We start from the raw sequence: 18,309 nt of genomic DNA on the forward strand, positions 1-18,309 counted from the left end.
GTCAGTAAGTATTATGAACATTTTTAGACTAATATAATCTAAGTTATAATGTAGGAGCATTCCAGAAAGTGTTTCCTAGATGTACAAAAAGAAATCTTATTCTGTATGAATCTCATTTCCACCAATCCACCAAATAAAAACTGCTGTAGCCATCCTGTCAATATTCCTTCCCTTTTTTTCCTAGTCAACTTCTTCTCCAAAATTCACACATATCTGGAATTTAAGTTAAAACTGTATCACCACAGAAACGAGCTTGACCTTAATCTACTGCCTAACAGGGAACATGCATTAGGATGAGTCACAACAACCTTTATTCATTTGTCATGTTTTCAACGTCAGAGGAATGAAAATTTATTCAGATTTTAACTGGTCTAAAAATGCATTTGATTCTTTAAATAAAAACAAAATTAAGTTCAGATTAGCTATTCTAAACTAATTCATACATATTAATCATCCTTATAATGTTACATTAAAAATGCCTGAGCGATAGTATTTTAACGTAACTTCGTATATTATACATTCTATGATCTGCATGCCTTATGATGACTAAATGCGAATGTTTTAATCTGTTGTGATTACACATGTGTGAGCCAGCAGTTTTCACTATGAATTTAACATTGCCTTTAAAAGTTATACCTGAAAAATTCTAAGTTGTTACAGTGTTGTCCTGTAAAGACAGACAAGAATTCTATACTATTCTTTATTTTTAGAAGTAAGCATAGATTTCATTAAAAATCCATAAGCCAGTATGGAATTAAAAATGTAAAATGAACTTTTCAGGAACATTTAGACTATTTAGGAATAATGTGAATTACTTATTAACATTTCCTTTTTGTGTTGAAGAAAAACAAATCTAAAAACTATTATCAAGTGTTCAAAAAGTACTTTTAAAATATCACAAAAGTAGCTGTTCTTTTACCCAGATTTTGCATATCCTCTTTTCCAATATCACAATCACTCATATCTCTGTCCTGAAATAAGAGCATTACCCTCAGAGTTCAAGACCAAGCAAATTAAATGCTTTAAATGGATTTTATATTTAATTCCTACTTGGAATTGTTTTTACCTGAGAAATTTAAATTAATGAAGCACTGACCATCACTTGTACAATCAGTAAGATCTGGCTGACCTGCTCTGATATTTTAATGTGATAAATGCCATAATTTTCTACTGATGCAAACGTGGCACTGTAGTTTTCATTTTTTACACATCTATTTTTTTTACATTCAACTTTAGCTATCATACTTTTTTCTTGTGCTATTAGTTTTCTGTTTAGTTATGCTCCTATAATAAAATCAGTTACAACAGCTACTTCAAAATATCACACATAATACTTTTGGTGTTATTCCTATGCTGTTCCTCAAGAAGAAAATTCATCTCTGCCACTAGACTTCCAGGTTCTGACTGAAAACCTCTCCAAACTATCAGAAAAACACATGTATCTTCCTGCCCTTTGCATTATCTATTATAAATCAGGTACCACACCAGACTCTAGTCTCGAAGCCTTTATGAAATGTTTAGCAACCTGTTTCGATAACATGAATTGATTACCAATCACATGGGATTTGCTGAAACTGTTGACACCACTGCTCTGAAGAGCAAGGTAACTTCCAACCTCTCAACTCAACAAAAAATAGAGGTGGAGGAAGAACAGCTTTAAGCTAGTCCTAGGCAGTGCTACTGGGCCTCAACAAGCATACTACATCAAATACTCAACATTTTTAATCATGAGACTTTGCTGCATTTATAGAAATTTATCTAAATACTTAAACATTTTTATTAGGATTGTAAACCAAACATAAGGATTCTGTTCCCCCATTAATAGCTAAAGATAAATTTTAATGTTTATTATAAAATAGCCACTACAATCCTACAGGTAAATTTTCTTAAGGGTCAATAGCAAAAATTAAAAGGTTTCTCCAAGAATTATACATACTAACACCCAATTAAACATACAGTTATCTTGCCACAGACAAACTGAAATACCATAATTTCTGAGATGACAAAAAGAAGACTCTGATAGGCTACTACAAAGATGCTTCTGACCTAAGAAAAATGAATTATACTGCCCCACAAATACTGATTCAAAGAAACTCAATCTGTTATAGAATGAGAATACTATATTTATTTTTTTAAATTCAAAAAGTTTCCCTCATATACTAGCCTATTGACATCTATAAGTAAATAACAACTAGTTGTTATTCGCACTCCCGAGGAAAAAACGATAAAAATAATTTTACCATTGTGGGCCTGTAATTTTGTCCTTAGGGTCCATGGTATGAGATTCTGTTACACCTCCAAAAATTATAATGTACAACTTCTTATATCTCTATAAATTCCCTTACAAGAGATTTCCACGAGTTTCCAGTCTATACTACATAGCATTACAAAGAGGTTCTTTGATATATTATGTATCTGGCAATAGTAATGTTGACACTTACAAAATGAGAACGTTATAAATAATAAGCATTTTATGAAATGTCTACCTGTTTCCACATTCTCGGTCTCAACTTCTTGTTCTTCTGCCACATCTTGCATCAGATAAGTCTCATCATCATAAACCAGAACCTGGGCTGCATAGCCCTGCTCTAATCTGGCACTTGGAACTGGCTCCACAATCACTGCTGGGTATTCAGAAACCTTTTCACTTTCCTACAAGAGCAAAATTTAAAAAACAATCAACCTTTTTATTCACAAATTCTGGATTCAGTTATAAATCCTTGAGTTCACAGAGTCTCAAGGAATCTACACAATGAGCTTCACATATTATAAATATGAACGCAAAAACAAAACAAGAGATGAAAAAGGCTAACGTTAATCTTTTCAAGTCTCAAGAGGTGAGACATAAATTAAACATTTTAAATAATCAGGGCTTTAGATTAAGATGGCAAATTGAAAACATGCATATAGTTTCCCTCTCATGAAAGCCCACTAAAATACCAGTAAGAGACTTTGAGACATAAACACATAAGGAGAAGAGATAAGAGCAACAAAATCTTGGAAGACTGAAAGTGAATGGGTGAATAGTAAGTGGTTTAGAAGACCTAGGAAAGCCAAATCATAGCCTGGCAGCAAAAACAAAGCTGAGTAACAACTTATTTTACACTGGAGAATGCACAGAAGGCAGTACCAATTACTTTCGGAAATGTAGGAGCAGCAGGTGATAAAGAGGGGAGGGTAAAACAAGGAACATTCCCTGAAAGATGTTTGAAAAGCACTTTGATTCCTAGACCTGCTTCCTCTGCCATGATGCTAGGCAACCATCCCTCCCTACCTCAGTAGAAGACTGGAGAGTTACTTTTCTAGAAGGAGAAACAAGAGCATCTTTGAGATATATTAGGCACATATGCTATGTGGTATCAGTACTGGACCAAAACCAGCTTCCAGTCAGCCTTTTAGTCCTCCACTTTTAATTATGAGCAGACAACCAAGGAAAAGCCTCTAACACAGAACATATACATACATCCTTATGTGTGTGCGTGTGTGTGTGTATAACATATATGTAATATACATTCATATTCGTATATATTATACATATTCATATTCCTCAGAAATAAGAGAAGATATTATAACCTTAAAACAAGAAAAGAATACAATTTAATCACATTAAAAAATAAAAACTTCTTAAAAATTAAAAACACAATAACGAAGATGGAAAAACAGAGGCTTGGAAGATAAAATTGAGGCAGTGTTCCAGAAACCAGAGAAAAAAAGATAAGGCAATGGAAAATAGGAGAGAAAAGAGAACATTAGAGGACCAGTTCAGCAGGTCTAATATCTGAACGACAGGAGCTCCAGAAAAAGAAAACAGGGAGTGGGTGGTGGGAAGGTTGCAAAGAAATCAAAGTATTCCAGACATTTTTCTAGAGCTGACAGACATAAGGTACTAATTTGAAAGGACCTACCAAATGTTTAGTATAAAAACGTTACAGGAGACCTACACTGAGGCACATGATTGTGAAATACCACAATACTGGGGACAAAAAAGAAGCTTCTAGAAAGAAAATACAGGTCACATACAAAGAATTAGGCTCAATTCAGTCTTTTCAACCATCAAACTGGAAAGATGTTAACAATAGAGCCATTTCTTCAAAATTACAAAGGAAAATGACTTTCAACCTAGAATTTTCCACCCAGTCAAACCATCTTATGAAAGTAGAATAAAGGTTTTTTCTCAGACATGAAAAGATCTCAAAACATTTACCCTCCATGCATCCTTTCTCAAGAAACAACTGGAGAATACATTCCATCAAAAAAAGAGCCAGTTTTTAATTAAAAAAAAAAAGTCAACTTAAGATACAGAATATAGGAGAGCAGTATGAGAGAGAGAGGTAACAGTAATTTTCAGAATCGTGAAGAGCTTCCAGGATGCCAGCTGTGCACTGGATTTACAGGGCAGCCAGTCCAGACTATAGCAGTGGGACTCTGGGATAGCATGATAAACTGTCAACATCAAGACAACCGCTGACACTGTTCCAAAGGACAGAACGCCCACATAAGCCTATTCTAGATTTTCACTCATATCTGGCTTGTCTTGATGAACCTCTTCCCCTCACATTGCCTTGCTACCTGGATCAGCTGAGAACTCATTTCACCTCCTGGGTGTGTTCTGCTTTGCTCCACTTCTAAGTGCCAGAAGAAGACCACAAAGAGCGAGGAAACCGAAAAAAAAAAAAAAAAGCAGCACTCTTTCCATGTGACCATAAATCTGCAGAACAAACATGCCAGATACCTGACCAAGATGGCCCCATGCTTCCAAGAACTAACTCGTGACACTGCTTATCGACTGCCTGAATGGCAGCTCTTGAAACCCAATGAACCTGATGCCAAACTAGTCAGCCCTTTTCCTGGAACCTTCCTCTAACTATGGTAATGCTGCCCTTTCCTTATTCAGTTAGCTTGGTCACTATTCATTTTTTCAAAGTAAACAATGTGTTGTTTAGGAATATATACACAGACAATAACTAACACTATAAAGAAAAGGAATGACAACACAGAACCAGGCTAATGGCACCTTTGGGGACGAGGATGGAGATATGAGAAAAGGGCACATGTAGTATTCTAAAATACTAGTAATTTCTATTTTTTTAACCTGACTGATGCATAACATGTATTCTTTTTGTTATTCTTAAACTGAAATATGTTTTATACACTCTTCACTTTGTATCAAACATTTCACAAAATAATTTTAAATTAAAAATCAAAGATAAAGTGTTTTTTTAAAGTACATGCTGAATATTAACACTGAATTCCCTACACTGTATAAAGGCAAAAAATGTGACACTAACTTTTTACTGTTAAAAAAATTCATTCTCACGAATTGTATATAATAAAAGTCGAATCGCCATGCCCCTTGCTCAACGCATAGGCAGCACCACCCAGCTATAAAACAGCTGTTAATGAGAAGCATAGGTAGGCAGACTCGTTAGAAACTCAGAAAGCAATATCACAAGTACTGTGTTTCCCTGAAAATAAGACCTAGCCAGACAATCAGCTCTATTGCGTCTTTTGGAGCAAAAATTGATATAAGACCCGGTCTTATTTTAATATAATAATATAATATAACATAATATAATATAATATAATAACGGGTATAAGACCAGGTCTTATATTAATTTTTGCTCCAAAAGATGCATTAGAGCTGGTTGTCCGGCTAGGTCTTATTTTCGGGGAAACACGGTTGCATCTGAAATAGTATTCACCCAAGCAGTGAATATTTTATTTATATATAATCCAAAGGACTTTAAACTTCTTTCATTCCTCTGAAATCTAATTAAATCTATATTTAATAGTAACATTAATCTGAGATTATTTTATATTATGAACTACCCATCCTCTCATCCTACCAGTGGGAAATAAATCGAACTTTCTAAACGGTAAAATACTTGAGGACTAGAATTCTATAAAAGGCCAATTCCTCCATCTATACTCTTTTCCCCACCAATTAGGATTCTGGACCCACTCTTCTCTCTCTTATATCTTAGTTGGGTTTTGTTTTGATATTTCAATGGTCCCTTCCCTGTAACCATAAAAAAACAAAAATCTTTTTTTATTTTAAAAAAATTGTCTCTTCTTTCTTTCAGCTGAACTCCAGATCTTTGCTCTTTATACCTGCATACACTCCTCAAAAAGACAGTAACTCCTTGACTCATTATCTACATATATCTCGTAATCTGGATTCCACCACCTCACTGAAATTCTTCTCTCAATATGTCAATAAAGACCAAATTCTATTTGTTTTCATCCTTGTTTGCCATTCTGCAGACTACACACTGACCATTGCCTCATTTTAAAAATTATTTCTTCCATCAATTTTGTTCTCTTTCTACCACTCTACTTTCAAGCATCTCCTCTGATTCTTCTTCCATCTCCAGTGACTCAAATGTAGCCCACTAAAGTTCTGCCCTCGGCATCTCCTTTCTTTTACTCTATACTGCTATCCCAGGCAAGCTGACCCATGCTTATCATTTCGAATAGCGCCTCTCTGCTGATGATTACTAAATATTTGTTTTCCACTCTGACCCATCTCCTAAACTCCAGACCCAAATTTTAAACTACCCACTTTAAACATCACTACAGGAATATTCAGTCAATACTTCAAATTTCACATGTGCGACTAGAACAAATGATCAACCTCTCTCCCTATTTCCCCACCCTGTATTCCCTAAACTTCAGTTTCTTCATATTTAAGAAAGATTATAATATTCATACTTCACAAAGTCCCTTGAAAATTAAATATGCACAAAGTACTTAGCACAGTGTCTAGCACATAGTAAATATTCAATTAGTGGAAGCTATTATTGCAGTGTACCAATAGTAATACTACTTGTCCTCAACTATGGAGGACACATTACAATCAGAAGTGTTTGTATTCTTTGTACAAAACCCTTGCATGACTCCCTATTTGTCTAAAAGGAAAGTTTAACATACTAAACAATGGTTTGTAACACTCTTTGAAATGTAACCCTCAACCCACCTGTTAAGGGTTGAACTGTGTCCCCCAAAAGATGTGTGTCCTCACTCCCACTACCAGTAGAGTCTCTGCAAATGATCCAGTTAAGATGAGATCATTAGGATAAGCCCTAATCCAATATGATCATGTCCTTATAAAAAGGGCAAATTTGGACACAGAGAGACAGAGGGAGGCCGCCATCGTCAAGTCAAGGAACGCCTGAAGCTACCAAAAGCGAGGAGAGACACATGGAAGAGATAATCCCTCAGAGCCCACACCTTGATTACGAGCTTCCAGCCTCCAGAACTGTGAGAGAACAAATATCTTCTGTTTCAGCCACCCAGTTTATGGTGCTTTGTTACAGCAGCCCAAAGAAACAAATACACCACTTTCCAGCCTTATTTCCTATATTACTTCACATAGCTGTTCGACTACTAGCTTTCCCCCTAATTCCCAAAGGTAAAAGCTGTTCAATGACTTTTGTTTATGTTACTTTACAGCCTGAAATTACCTTCCAGGGCCCAGTTTAGGGGGAGTCTTCTGTAAGCCCCCAATCTGAATCAGTTTGTCCATCTAATTACTTCCAGAATACGTTGTTTGCCAAATATTACCACTGTTCTTTATCCTGAAGTATAATTATGTTTACATATCCAACTCCTGGACGAGACAGTAAGATGTTTGAGATCAAGAATCAACTTTTATATCCTCCCCAACAACATACATTTCGTATAAACTGAAGTGGCATTTAAGTATTTGTAGCTTGCTTCAAAGAATGATAAAGCTCAAAACATTTTAATATTAACAGGTTTTCATAGTTTCAATATTTGCTAATCTACAATGCCAAGTAACGTCACAAGCTTTTTCTCTACCAAATGAGAGGGGACCACAGGCCACTGCATACGGACTGCAGATAATTGTTGCTTTGTACTGTACAGAGGAGTTAGCTATTTTTACTAGGGAATAAGGGTAGAAATGGAAAGAATCAGGAGTCTGTTTTATAAGAATAGCAAAAACTTACACATCCACTAAATTATTTTACTTAGGATCACGATAATCTTGCTCAAGTCACCAAATTACATAATAATTTGAATGAAATCAAGATTCAGCAGGCCTTGGCACAACCTACTTAGTTCCCCATAATCTAAGGTTGTTCGACTTAGCAAATAAAAACACAAAATATCCAGTTAAATTTGAATTTCAGATAATGGATGTTAAGTACAAAAATGTACCATGCGCAGGCTTGAACATGGTTACTAGGCAACTTAATGGTAAAGAAAGCCCGCGACTTTCAAAAAGCCGGCGTTTTCATAAAGCCTGCCATTTCCGCGGTCCTGCTTTGTCCCCAGCTTATGAAAGCAGCCAGAACAGAGCCCAGCCCCCGAGCCAGTTCCGAGGACCTTCCTTTCCTCTGTGCTGTCTCCCTTGTACTTGAGCATAAGCTTAATAAAATCAGCCTGGAAATTTTATAAAAAGTAAAAAGAAAAAAACAGACTGTCCTATGCAATATTTGGGACATACTTACAGAGTTATTTGTTGTTTATCTGAAATTCAAATTTAACTGAAGAATAGCCTATATTTTCTCTGGCAACCAGACTATAAACACTAACAATGATCTCAAAAACTTCATTCAAGGAGAGAGAATCTTAAAGAGGCAGGACCGGTGCAACACAGCAGTGTTCACCTACACAGTGCTTTTGTAAATGCACTCAAGTCATTTCTCTCCAAGTACATCACCAGTTTCCAAACATAAATACCATATAATGGCTGAAGGCAGTATATTGTAATCCTTTCATCACTGTTACAAATACACTGACAGACATGAAATTCAGGAGTGTATTAAAAATATATAACTTATATATTTATATATATATATAAATAAAAATATATAAATTATGTATATTTATGTAAATATATAAAAGAATGTTTCACATTTCTTCTTTTGTGGGAGAGTAAGGCCACCTTCAAAGCCTTATCAAAAATGAAACACACAGTGTGTCAGGCTCTGGGGAACTAATTTCCCCTCAACAGTTTACCACAGGAACCACTCCAAATAAATATGTCACTAAACTAAATGCAGTGTGCTTGCTATGCAAACACAATTTTAAGACAAGTCCCCTAACCGCGATGGTCATGATGCAAAAAAAGAAAAGGAAAAAGAAAGCATACACCCATCAGTAAAGAATTAAATCTTTACCATATATCCACACAATGATGGACTATTCAACATCAATTATAAGGTTAAGGCAGATATCTACATACTTCATGGAAAAACATCCATGATACAAATGGGGGGGAACAGGAAAGTTATATTGTATAATTCTATTTATATATTTATCTTACATATGCATTAAAAGTCTGGAAATATACATCTCAAACTATCACTAACCTTGTTAGAGAGATGTGATCAAAGAGGGATTTTCATTTTCTCAGTATGTCTGAGTTTACTGTGTTTTACAATAATCCTGTATAACTAAGAAAAATCAAAATACTTCCATTTTTTTCATTTAAAAATAACAAATGGAACAACAGTAACAAACAAACAAATCCTTAAAGCCTATAGGGGTAATCTGAAAACTTTAACAAGAAATACCATTTGCATAACACACAATTGTGGAAGAATCTATCTCAACAAATAATTTGTTTTTAATTGACTTTCCCTAGGTATTTTCACAAATGTAGACATCCCTACAACTACCATCACAATCAAGAACTAGAACATTTCCATCACACCAGAAGGCTCACTTGCACCCTCTAAATCAGTCAAAGCCTCATCAGCACCACCTACTCCTCCCACCCCACCTACAGGGGCCTAGGCAACCACCAATCTGATTTCTAGCCCTATAAATTGCCTTTTCTAAAATTTCATATATAAGGAATCAGCAGTTTGTGCTCTTTTGGGTCTGAGTTCTTTGAGTAAACATAATGTTGAGATATATACATGTTGTTGCATGTATCAGCAATTAATTTCTCTTTATTGTTAAGAATTCCGTTGTACGGATACCAATTGTTAATCCATTCACCTATGTTCATATGGCTGCAATGCTCCTATTAACATCCTGCTCTTCCCCTCCCATCCTTTCCATTCCATTCCATAATTACCTATGAGTCAAATTACCAGATCATATAGTAAGTGTACATTTAACTTTTTAAAAACTGTCAAATTACTTTCCAAAGTGGTTATTTTACATTCCCACTGGAAATGTACAAGAATTCCAGCTGCTCTACATCCTTTCCAACACATGGTATTAACTCTTTGTATTTTTCACCACTCTGTGTAAGTATGCAGTAGTATCTCCTTGTGGGTTCAATTTGCATTTTAAATTTCCATTTCTATCATCCATGGGTTTTAAGTGAGCTATTTATTATCCATGTATTTGGAGATTTTAGCAAGCATCTTTTTTGTGCTAATGTCTAATAAAATTCTGCTTTAGTCAGACAACCTTTTCTGTATGATTTCAATCCTTTAAAAATTATGAAACATATAGCCTAGCATATGATCTTAGTTCATTGTCCACATGCACTTGAAATGAATGTGTATTCTGGTGCTGTTAGGTAGTATTCCATAAATGTCCATTAGGTGATGGTGATTGATAATGTTTTCCAAGTCTTCTATATCCTCAATGATTTTCTATTTGTTCTATCAGTTACCGAGAGGAAACCTCCAATTAATACTGTGGATTTACCTATTCCTTTCAGTTCTGTCAGTTTATGCTTTGTGTATTTTGAAGCTCTAATACTGCATACATATTTAGGGTTAAGTCTTCTTGATGAAATGTTTATATTTATCCCTGGTAATAATCTTGTCCTGAAACCACTTCAGCCTTTTTATGATTAAATTTGCATGGTATATCTATTTCTATAGTTTTACTTTTAAGCTGCATTAATACTTAAAATGAATTTCTCAGATGAAACATGAATAGGTTTGCTGGGCAGGCCTGGTGGCTCAGGTGGTTGGAGCGCTGTGCTCCTAACGCCAAAGTCGCCGGTTCGATTCCCACATGGGCCAGTGAGTTGCACCACAGCTAAGATTGTGAACAACAGCTCTCCCTAGAGCTGGGCTGCTCAAGCAGAGGGCAGCCAGCAAGAGCTGCTCTGAGCTGCTGTGAGCGGCTGACTGACAACCGGCGGCCTCAGCCCGGGTAACCCCAAGACTCATAACACCAGCATGGGCCAGGGAGACTTGTCCTACACAACTAGACTGAGCAACAATGGCTTGAACTGAAGTGGGGGTGCGGCAGGAGGGAGGAATAAGAAGGGGGGAAAACTAGGTTTGCCTTTTTTTTTTACCCAATCTGACAATATCTGCATTTTATTGGTACTGTTTAGAATATTTACAATTAACATTATCGATAAAACAGGACTTAAATCTAACGATATTTGTTCGTTATTTGTTTCATTTATTTGTCCTTCTTCCTTTTATTCTGTCTTTTCAAATGAGTGTTTTTTAGCACCCATCTTAATTCAAATACTGGCTTATTATCTATACTTCTTTGCTTCAGTTTTTAGTGGTACTCTAGACTTTGTTTAACTTACCACAGTTTATCTACAATTATTTTATGTGCAATATAAAAAGCTTACACAAGTATTCTTCCAATTCCCTCATCCCATCCTTTGTTCTACCATTATCATGCATTTACTTCACATTATAAACCCTAACACATTGTTCATATTTTTGTTATAAACAATTATTTTTTAAAAATTAAAAACTGATTTTAAACAGTATTTAATATTTACTCATACATTAGCAATTTCTTCAGTGATTTTCATTCTTTTATGTATATGTAAGTTTCCATTTGGTATATCTAAGTCTCATTTACCGTCTGCCTAAAAAACTGCTTTTAATATTTCTTATAACACAAGGTTCCTTGTGATATATTCTTTCAGCTTTTGTCGGTCTGAAAAAGGCTTCATTTTGAAGGACATTTTTACTTTCAGTCTTTCAGCATTTTAAATAAGTCATTATCTAGTGACTTGCATAGTTTCGCACAAGATGTCTGTAGTCATTAACTTTGTTCTGTATGTCGAAATCTTTTTCTCTAGATGCTTTTAAGATTTTCTTTCTGAAACTGGCTTTCAACAATTTTATTATGATGTGCCGCAAGTGTCTATTTGCTCTATGCTTTGTCCTGCTTGAGGTTTAAGACTCTCTCAGATCTTTGGGTTTATATTCTTTATCAAACTTGGAGATTTTTATGGCCATTATTTCTTTGTGGGGTTTTTTTGTTTGTTTTTTCTGTTTTCCTCTCCTCTCATTCTGGGACTCAAATACCTGTATGTTAGACAACTTGATCTTGTCACACAGGTAAACAAATCTAAGGGGTTGTTTGGGTTTTTTGCTTTTTCTGTGCTTCATAATGTAGTTTCTATTGCTCTCTTCAAATTCACCGGTCCTTTCTTCTGCACTACCTAATCTGTTTTTAATCCTAACCAATGAATTTTTCTTTTCAGATAGTATATATTTCATTTCTGGAAGTTTCACTTGGTTCTTTTATACCTCTCATTGGAGGTTCATGTTTTCTTTTAACTTATTCAGTATATTTATGACAGCTAGTCTTATCTGCTAATTTCATCATCTTTATCATCTGTTTCTGTTTTCACCGACAAGTTATAATTTGTTTCCTCCAAGTTATAGGTTATGTTATTCTAGCTTCTTTGCACTTCACACGGTTGGGTGTCAGATATGTAAATTTTACATTGTTGGGGGCTACATTTTGTTGTCTTATTTTAATGTTTACTATGATGGATAGTTAAGTCACTATGGATAAACTTTCAATGCCTATTTTTAAACCTTCTCATGACAAGTTTGAAGTACCCTTTATTCTAGGGCTAGTTTAGCCCTACTATAAGGCATGACTTTTCTGGAGTCTCTACTGAATGTCCTGGGCTCTCTGCTCTACTTTAATTTGGTTGGAATTCTAGTATCTGCCGGCCCTGAGTGAACTCTGTAGATTTTTAAATAATTTATTGAGCTTACACACCTTTCTGGTCATTCTTTGCCGGGCTTCACAGAATTTCATACTACACGTGGGCAGCTCACTTATCTAAAGACTGGGGTAACCTGAGGCAGAGTTCTGGTATTCTTCCTCTGGGGAGCTTCTTCCTCCGATACTCCAGCCCTCTCATTAGTTACATTAGCCTCTCCAAATTCCAAATTTTGTTTCAATTCAGTGAGACTGCCACACTCTGCATGAGTTCTTCCTCTCCACACTGTGGTCCAGAAAGTGGCTCCAACCAATAAGCCAGTACAATCCGACCTTCTCTTTTCTCAGGAAGCATAGTCCTGTGCTGCCTGTTGCCCAATCGTCTCAGTCCTTTCAGGCTGCTATAACAAAATACCACAGACTGGGTGGCTTATAAACAGCAGAAACTTATTGCTCACAGTTATGGAGGCTGGAAGTCCAAGTTCAGGGTGCCATCATGACTGGGTCAGGGCCCTCGTCTGGGTCACACTTACTGCTGTATCCTCACACGGCAGAGGGGTAGGGGACTCTCAGGAGCCTTTAATAAGAGAACTAATCCCATTCTTAAGGGTTCCTCCCTCATGACCTAATCACCTCCCTAAGGCCCACCTCCTAATATCATCATCATTAGGGATCAGAACTCAACATATGAGTTCTGGAAGGACACAAACATTCCCACGATAGCACCAACGTTTCAAAACTGTGGTTTCATGTGTTTTGTTCATTTTCCTAGCTGTTTATAGTAGGGGTATAATCTGGTCGCAGTTATTGCATCACAAAATATGAAGTGGAAAACCGCCCAGTCCTGTCTGTCTGGAAGCAGACACCCTCTAGAACTTATAACACTGTTATTTTTAAATATATATTTAAATCCTTTTTTATTTTTTTTGTGCATTAATTCTCCATTTCTATGAGACCTACCTGCTATACATTCCTTTTTTCAAAAACTGCTCTGGCTATTCCTGCATGTTTACTCTTGCATACAATCATCAGATTTATATAATCCATTTCCCCCAAACTTGCCCTAACATTTGATAGAGACAGAATTCAATATATGGACTAACTGAAGGAAATGGACATCCTCCACAGGATTGACCCTTCCCATCTCTCCTATCTAAGTACAAAAAATATCTTTTTGTTTATTAGTCTTCTCTTATGTACTTCAATATTATGAATTTTCTTCAAACAAGTCCCATATGTCTTTTACATTTATTCTTCAACATTTTACTTTTTTGTTAATTTTCTGAAAGGGATCTTATCCTCCATGATCTCTTCTAATTACAGTCTTTACAAAAGAAAGTTAGGTATTTTTTGTGTTAATTTTGTTTCTGCCAAACTACCAAGCATTCTTATTAGTTCTAATGAGTTTTTATAGATTCCCTCTGGTTTACCCAGGTGCAGGATCATATTATCTGTAAATAATAATTTTGTCTCTTTTGTAATATTTGTATTTTTTCACTATCTTCCCCAATTGCAGAAAAATATTAAATAATAGTAAAGGTAGTGTGTGTACTTATATTCTTTCCAACTTTAAAAAAATACTCCAGTACAGGATTCTGGCTATTGACTTGTAACAGTTATTTTTTTATAGTGTTAAGGAAATATATATATATATATATACATATATATATATATATGTATATATATATATATCTGTATGTGTGTGTGTATATATACACACATTATTAAGTGTTTATCAATAATGGATACTGAATTTCATAAAATCCCATTTTATTAAGTATTTTATTCCTACTAATATATCATGTCATATATTATACTAGTATGGATATTTATTATATTAATAGTTTTCTTAATATTGAATTACTCTTGTGTATCTAAATCCTATTTGGTAATTCAGTTTTTTGACATACGATTGCATTTTATGGGTTTATAACTATTTTATTTATGATTTTTACATCTACACTCATTACTATGACTGTAGTTCACATTTTTGGTATCTTTGTCAGAAACAGCATTATCCTAATTTTATAAAATGTATTACTTTTATAGTAAGAAATAAATTTATAAAAACAAAGCCTGAAAATTATTAATAATTCTTCAAATGCCACCACTTTTTTTTTTTTGCCCACTACTGCCTTTTTAAAATTTATTTTTCAATTATGGTTGACATACAATATTACCTTAGTTTCAGGTGTACAATAGTACCCAACACTTTTTAAGCATTTGTTTTCTTTCTTCCAATTCTGGAGATATGGTTATAAAATCTTGACAGGTTATTTTCTCCCCCTACCCTATATTTCAGAGTATAGATATTATAGGTATATATTACAGATACATTCCTGAAAAGTTGCTTATAAGACAAAAATACATCTTTCAAATACTACTGTCCTCATAATTCCCTTTGTAAAATTAGAAGGTATTTCAGATACTAGCAGCTTTTCTTTTTTCCTGAAATTCTCTTCCCCTACATGTTTCTATTGCCCAATCTCTTACTTTATTTAGGTCTAAACTAAAATACCACCTCTTCAGAGAAGCCTTCCCTGACCACCCTAATTAAAATACCCCCTACCACCTCTCCATCCATCTGTAGCCCTGATTTATATCTTCAGAGATATTGTGGAATACTTTATCCCTAGTGCCTAGAAAAGTACTTGATACAAAATAAGGGGTCAATTAATATTCGTTAAAGAAAAAGTTCCCTAAAATATTTTCCCCCACTCTGGTGCCACACTACCTAAAATGCTTGTTACCACCCTACAAGGCTACCACATAAATCATTAGTCTTGGTAATACATTAATCAGAGTGCATTGGTAAAATGACTCCATTTATCACATTCTTTCTTCCATAATAATCAGTTCTCCAGGTCTTGAATACCTGGGGTTCCATGTGAAGGAAGAAAATATGAGTCTTCCAGAAATAAACTGTTGCACTCTTTTCTCATATTAACAATACCCAATCAGCACAAGGTCAATATATTATTCTGCCTATTGTTCTTGGCAGCTCCCCTCATAGGATTAAATACCAACAGAATAACACTATAGCACAAAGAGAAAGCACTTAAAGAAGAACCAATAATTGGTCTGGGTGATGTATGGACGGGAAGTCCCCCAAGTCCCTATTCTCTTTGGTGAATCATACCTGGAAGTTATCGTACAGAAAGTAAATCTTCAAGGAAAAAGTAGATATTGATTATGAGAATAAGTGTGTTCTGTAGCTGTGGCTTCTCTTCATGGACTTTGACCAGTTTTAGGTTCAAATATGATAGGAACATTTGAGTTACCAGAGCCACGGAGAACAAAAGAAAAGTAGTAACTTCACTTCATCCCCTTCCCACTGAACTTGCCCATAGCTATTCTGGAAGACTGAACAAACACTAACCAAGCAAGAAAAAGAATCCAGAGTCCAGAACACACAGCCTGATATCCTAACTTGTTGCTTAGTCACTGTGCTGGTACTCAGTACCAGTAACAGCAGTATCTTTCACAGACTATAGAGAGAACAGATTTTTTTTAATACAGTACACTCTCCATTTTCCCACCTCATCTCTAACCAAGTATTTGTCCATTAGCGTGACAGCATTATTTTAATTTAGATCATTCCCAATATATAGTCTTTACTAAACAATAGGAAAAGAAGCCAGGCCCCGGAAGCCCATGTATTTCTGCTACTGTTATTTCTCTACTCCCATTCCTTCTTCTTTAATGTTATCAATAACAATAACCAAAAATGCTAATGGTGAAAAAATCTTACATGTGTAAAATGTCAAAACCTGAGTTTATTTTCTGATTTATAAATTATCTAAATTCTTAAGTATATGTATTAGATTAAAATATGATGGATCCTCAAACTGAATTACATGTAACAGAATACCCACAAAACAAAGATGACAACTAAGGAAGATACATAAATCTAATTTAAGATGAATTTAATTTAGGTATTTAAGTACAGTGTATACCTACACACTCTAGAGTCCAAAACAATAAATTTTATCGGGAATTTAAATCTCTCAACTAATACTTGTGTTTTTTCTTTCAATCTTTTCCTCCCAGTTCATTCCAATATATGCACGTTCCAACAATTCAGGTGAGTCTGGCAGTACCTTCCCTCAATCTTCTATTACCTAAATTATAATGAGGAAACACAGCATGGACATGTTCAATTTCATATACTGTACATTTCTATTCTCAAGTACCTGTTTCCCATTAATTGCAAAACTAGTTCATGCATTGAAGTCTATGGAAGAAAAACAGAAATGAAATATATTGGATGCCTAACCTCTTGATTTTCTACTCCATTGCTGGAAAGCTCCAAAATAGAACCTCCACTGTCAACCACTGCTGAAGTCATTGCGTATTCCCTGAGGAAGCTTGAAATGCTATTATTCAATGTAATTAAAGGTTCATGGATGATTGCCCGAGTTATAGGTTTGCACTGTCATGTCTTAAAAGTCAACAGAGGAGTGTAGATATCCAGAAATCCAGTCTTCTAAAGATGATTAACAAGAGTGCCTAAAAAGAGGAAGAATTTGAAAAGTTATTAAAAATATATAGGAAGGATATAAAGCACAACCTATTCTAATTTTTAACATTTTTATAAGCTAAGAAAAAGGAAACAGGCTTTAAACAGCCCTGTGTCAAAAGAGGGCAGTAATGAGCATTCTACTTCTAAGCATCAAGTTCATGAACATACTAAAATTAAGTTCGTATCAAACTACTTACTGCACATAGGTGACATTATGATATTTACATTCTAAGAGGTGAAATGTTATAACTTTCTCCTTTATGAAGATGTACTTTTATTCCTGAAATATTTTTGTAGAAATTTTTAAATCTCTTATGCATTAAAAACATAAAACGTGCTGGACCAAGACTTCTATTTGCCTACTTAACAAGTTAAAAGATTTATTGGTTTGTAAATATTTCATTCTTCTTTGACTTATTTAGTTTATTTATTTGAATAATATAATTAGAATTGTCTTTTGCTATGGTAGCAATCTCATTTTGGTGTTCATATTTTGAATAGTCCACAAGAAGTATAAAACAGATTAATTTGAGTTGCTTACATTTTCAAATAGAAAAGTTTGAAAATTAAGTAGTGAAACATTTGGAATGCTTTTACTATTACTTTATCACTCTTTCCTCAATAATTTTTTTTTGCTATTGGTTCAAAATGCAATACAGCAAGTGGTTTCAAGTAAACATATTTCAAGATTTTTTCCCCAGTAGAGATAAATATCCACATGTACTAGATTTATGCATCAGATTATTCCTAAAAGTGATACATTTTATTTGATTTTGTAAATGTTAAATTTTTCATAGAGAAATTAGAGATTTATTTCTAACAGCATTTTTTATATAAAAATTGAAGAATGCAGAAAAATTAAGTATACTTAAAAAGAAAATACATTTCTAATAAATCATTCCATTAATTTTATG

At 34.6% G+C, this 18,309-nt stretch overlaps 1 protein-coding gene across 6 annotated transcripts in view; it reads right to left on the reverse strand.

Annotated features, from left to right (window-relative positions):
- The window catches only part of ELF2 (E74 like ETS transcription factor 2), a 92,871-nt gene that overhangs the window by 48,513 nt on the left and 26,049 nt on the right, over positions 1 to 18,309 (reverse strand). For 4 of the 6 annotated variants that reach the window (XM_081077526.1, XM_081077527.1, XM_081077523.1 and 1 more), the window contains exons 3-4: positions 17,150 to 17,382; positions 2,487 to 2,652 (exon numbers count right to left, since the gene is read on the reverse strand). In XM_081077526.1, coding sequence (XP_080933652.1) covers positions 2,487 to 2,652; positions 17,150 to 17,221 — 238 coding nt within the window. In that variant the 5' untranslated portion in view covers positions 17,222 to 17,382. The remainder of the gene's footprint in view (positions 1 to 2,486; positions 2,653 to 17,149; positions 17,383 to 18,309) is intronic. The other 2 variants (XM_081077529.1, XM_081077531.1) reach the window with 1 other exon arrangement.

Source organism: Rhinolophus hipposideros (assembly GCF_964194185.1).
Source record: "Rhinolophus hipposideros genome assembly, chromosome: 16".
NCBI classification, from domain to species: Eukaryota; Metazoa; Chordata; class Mammalia; order Chiroptera; family Rhinolophidae; genus Rhinolophus; species Rhinolophus hipposideros.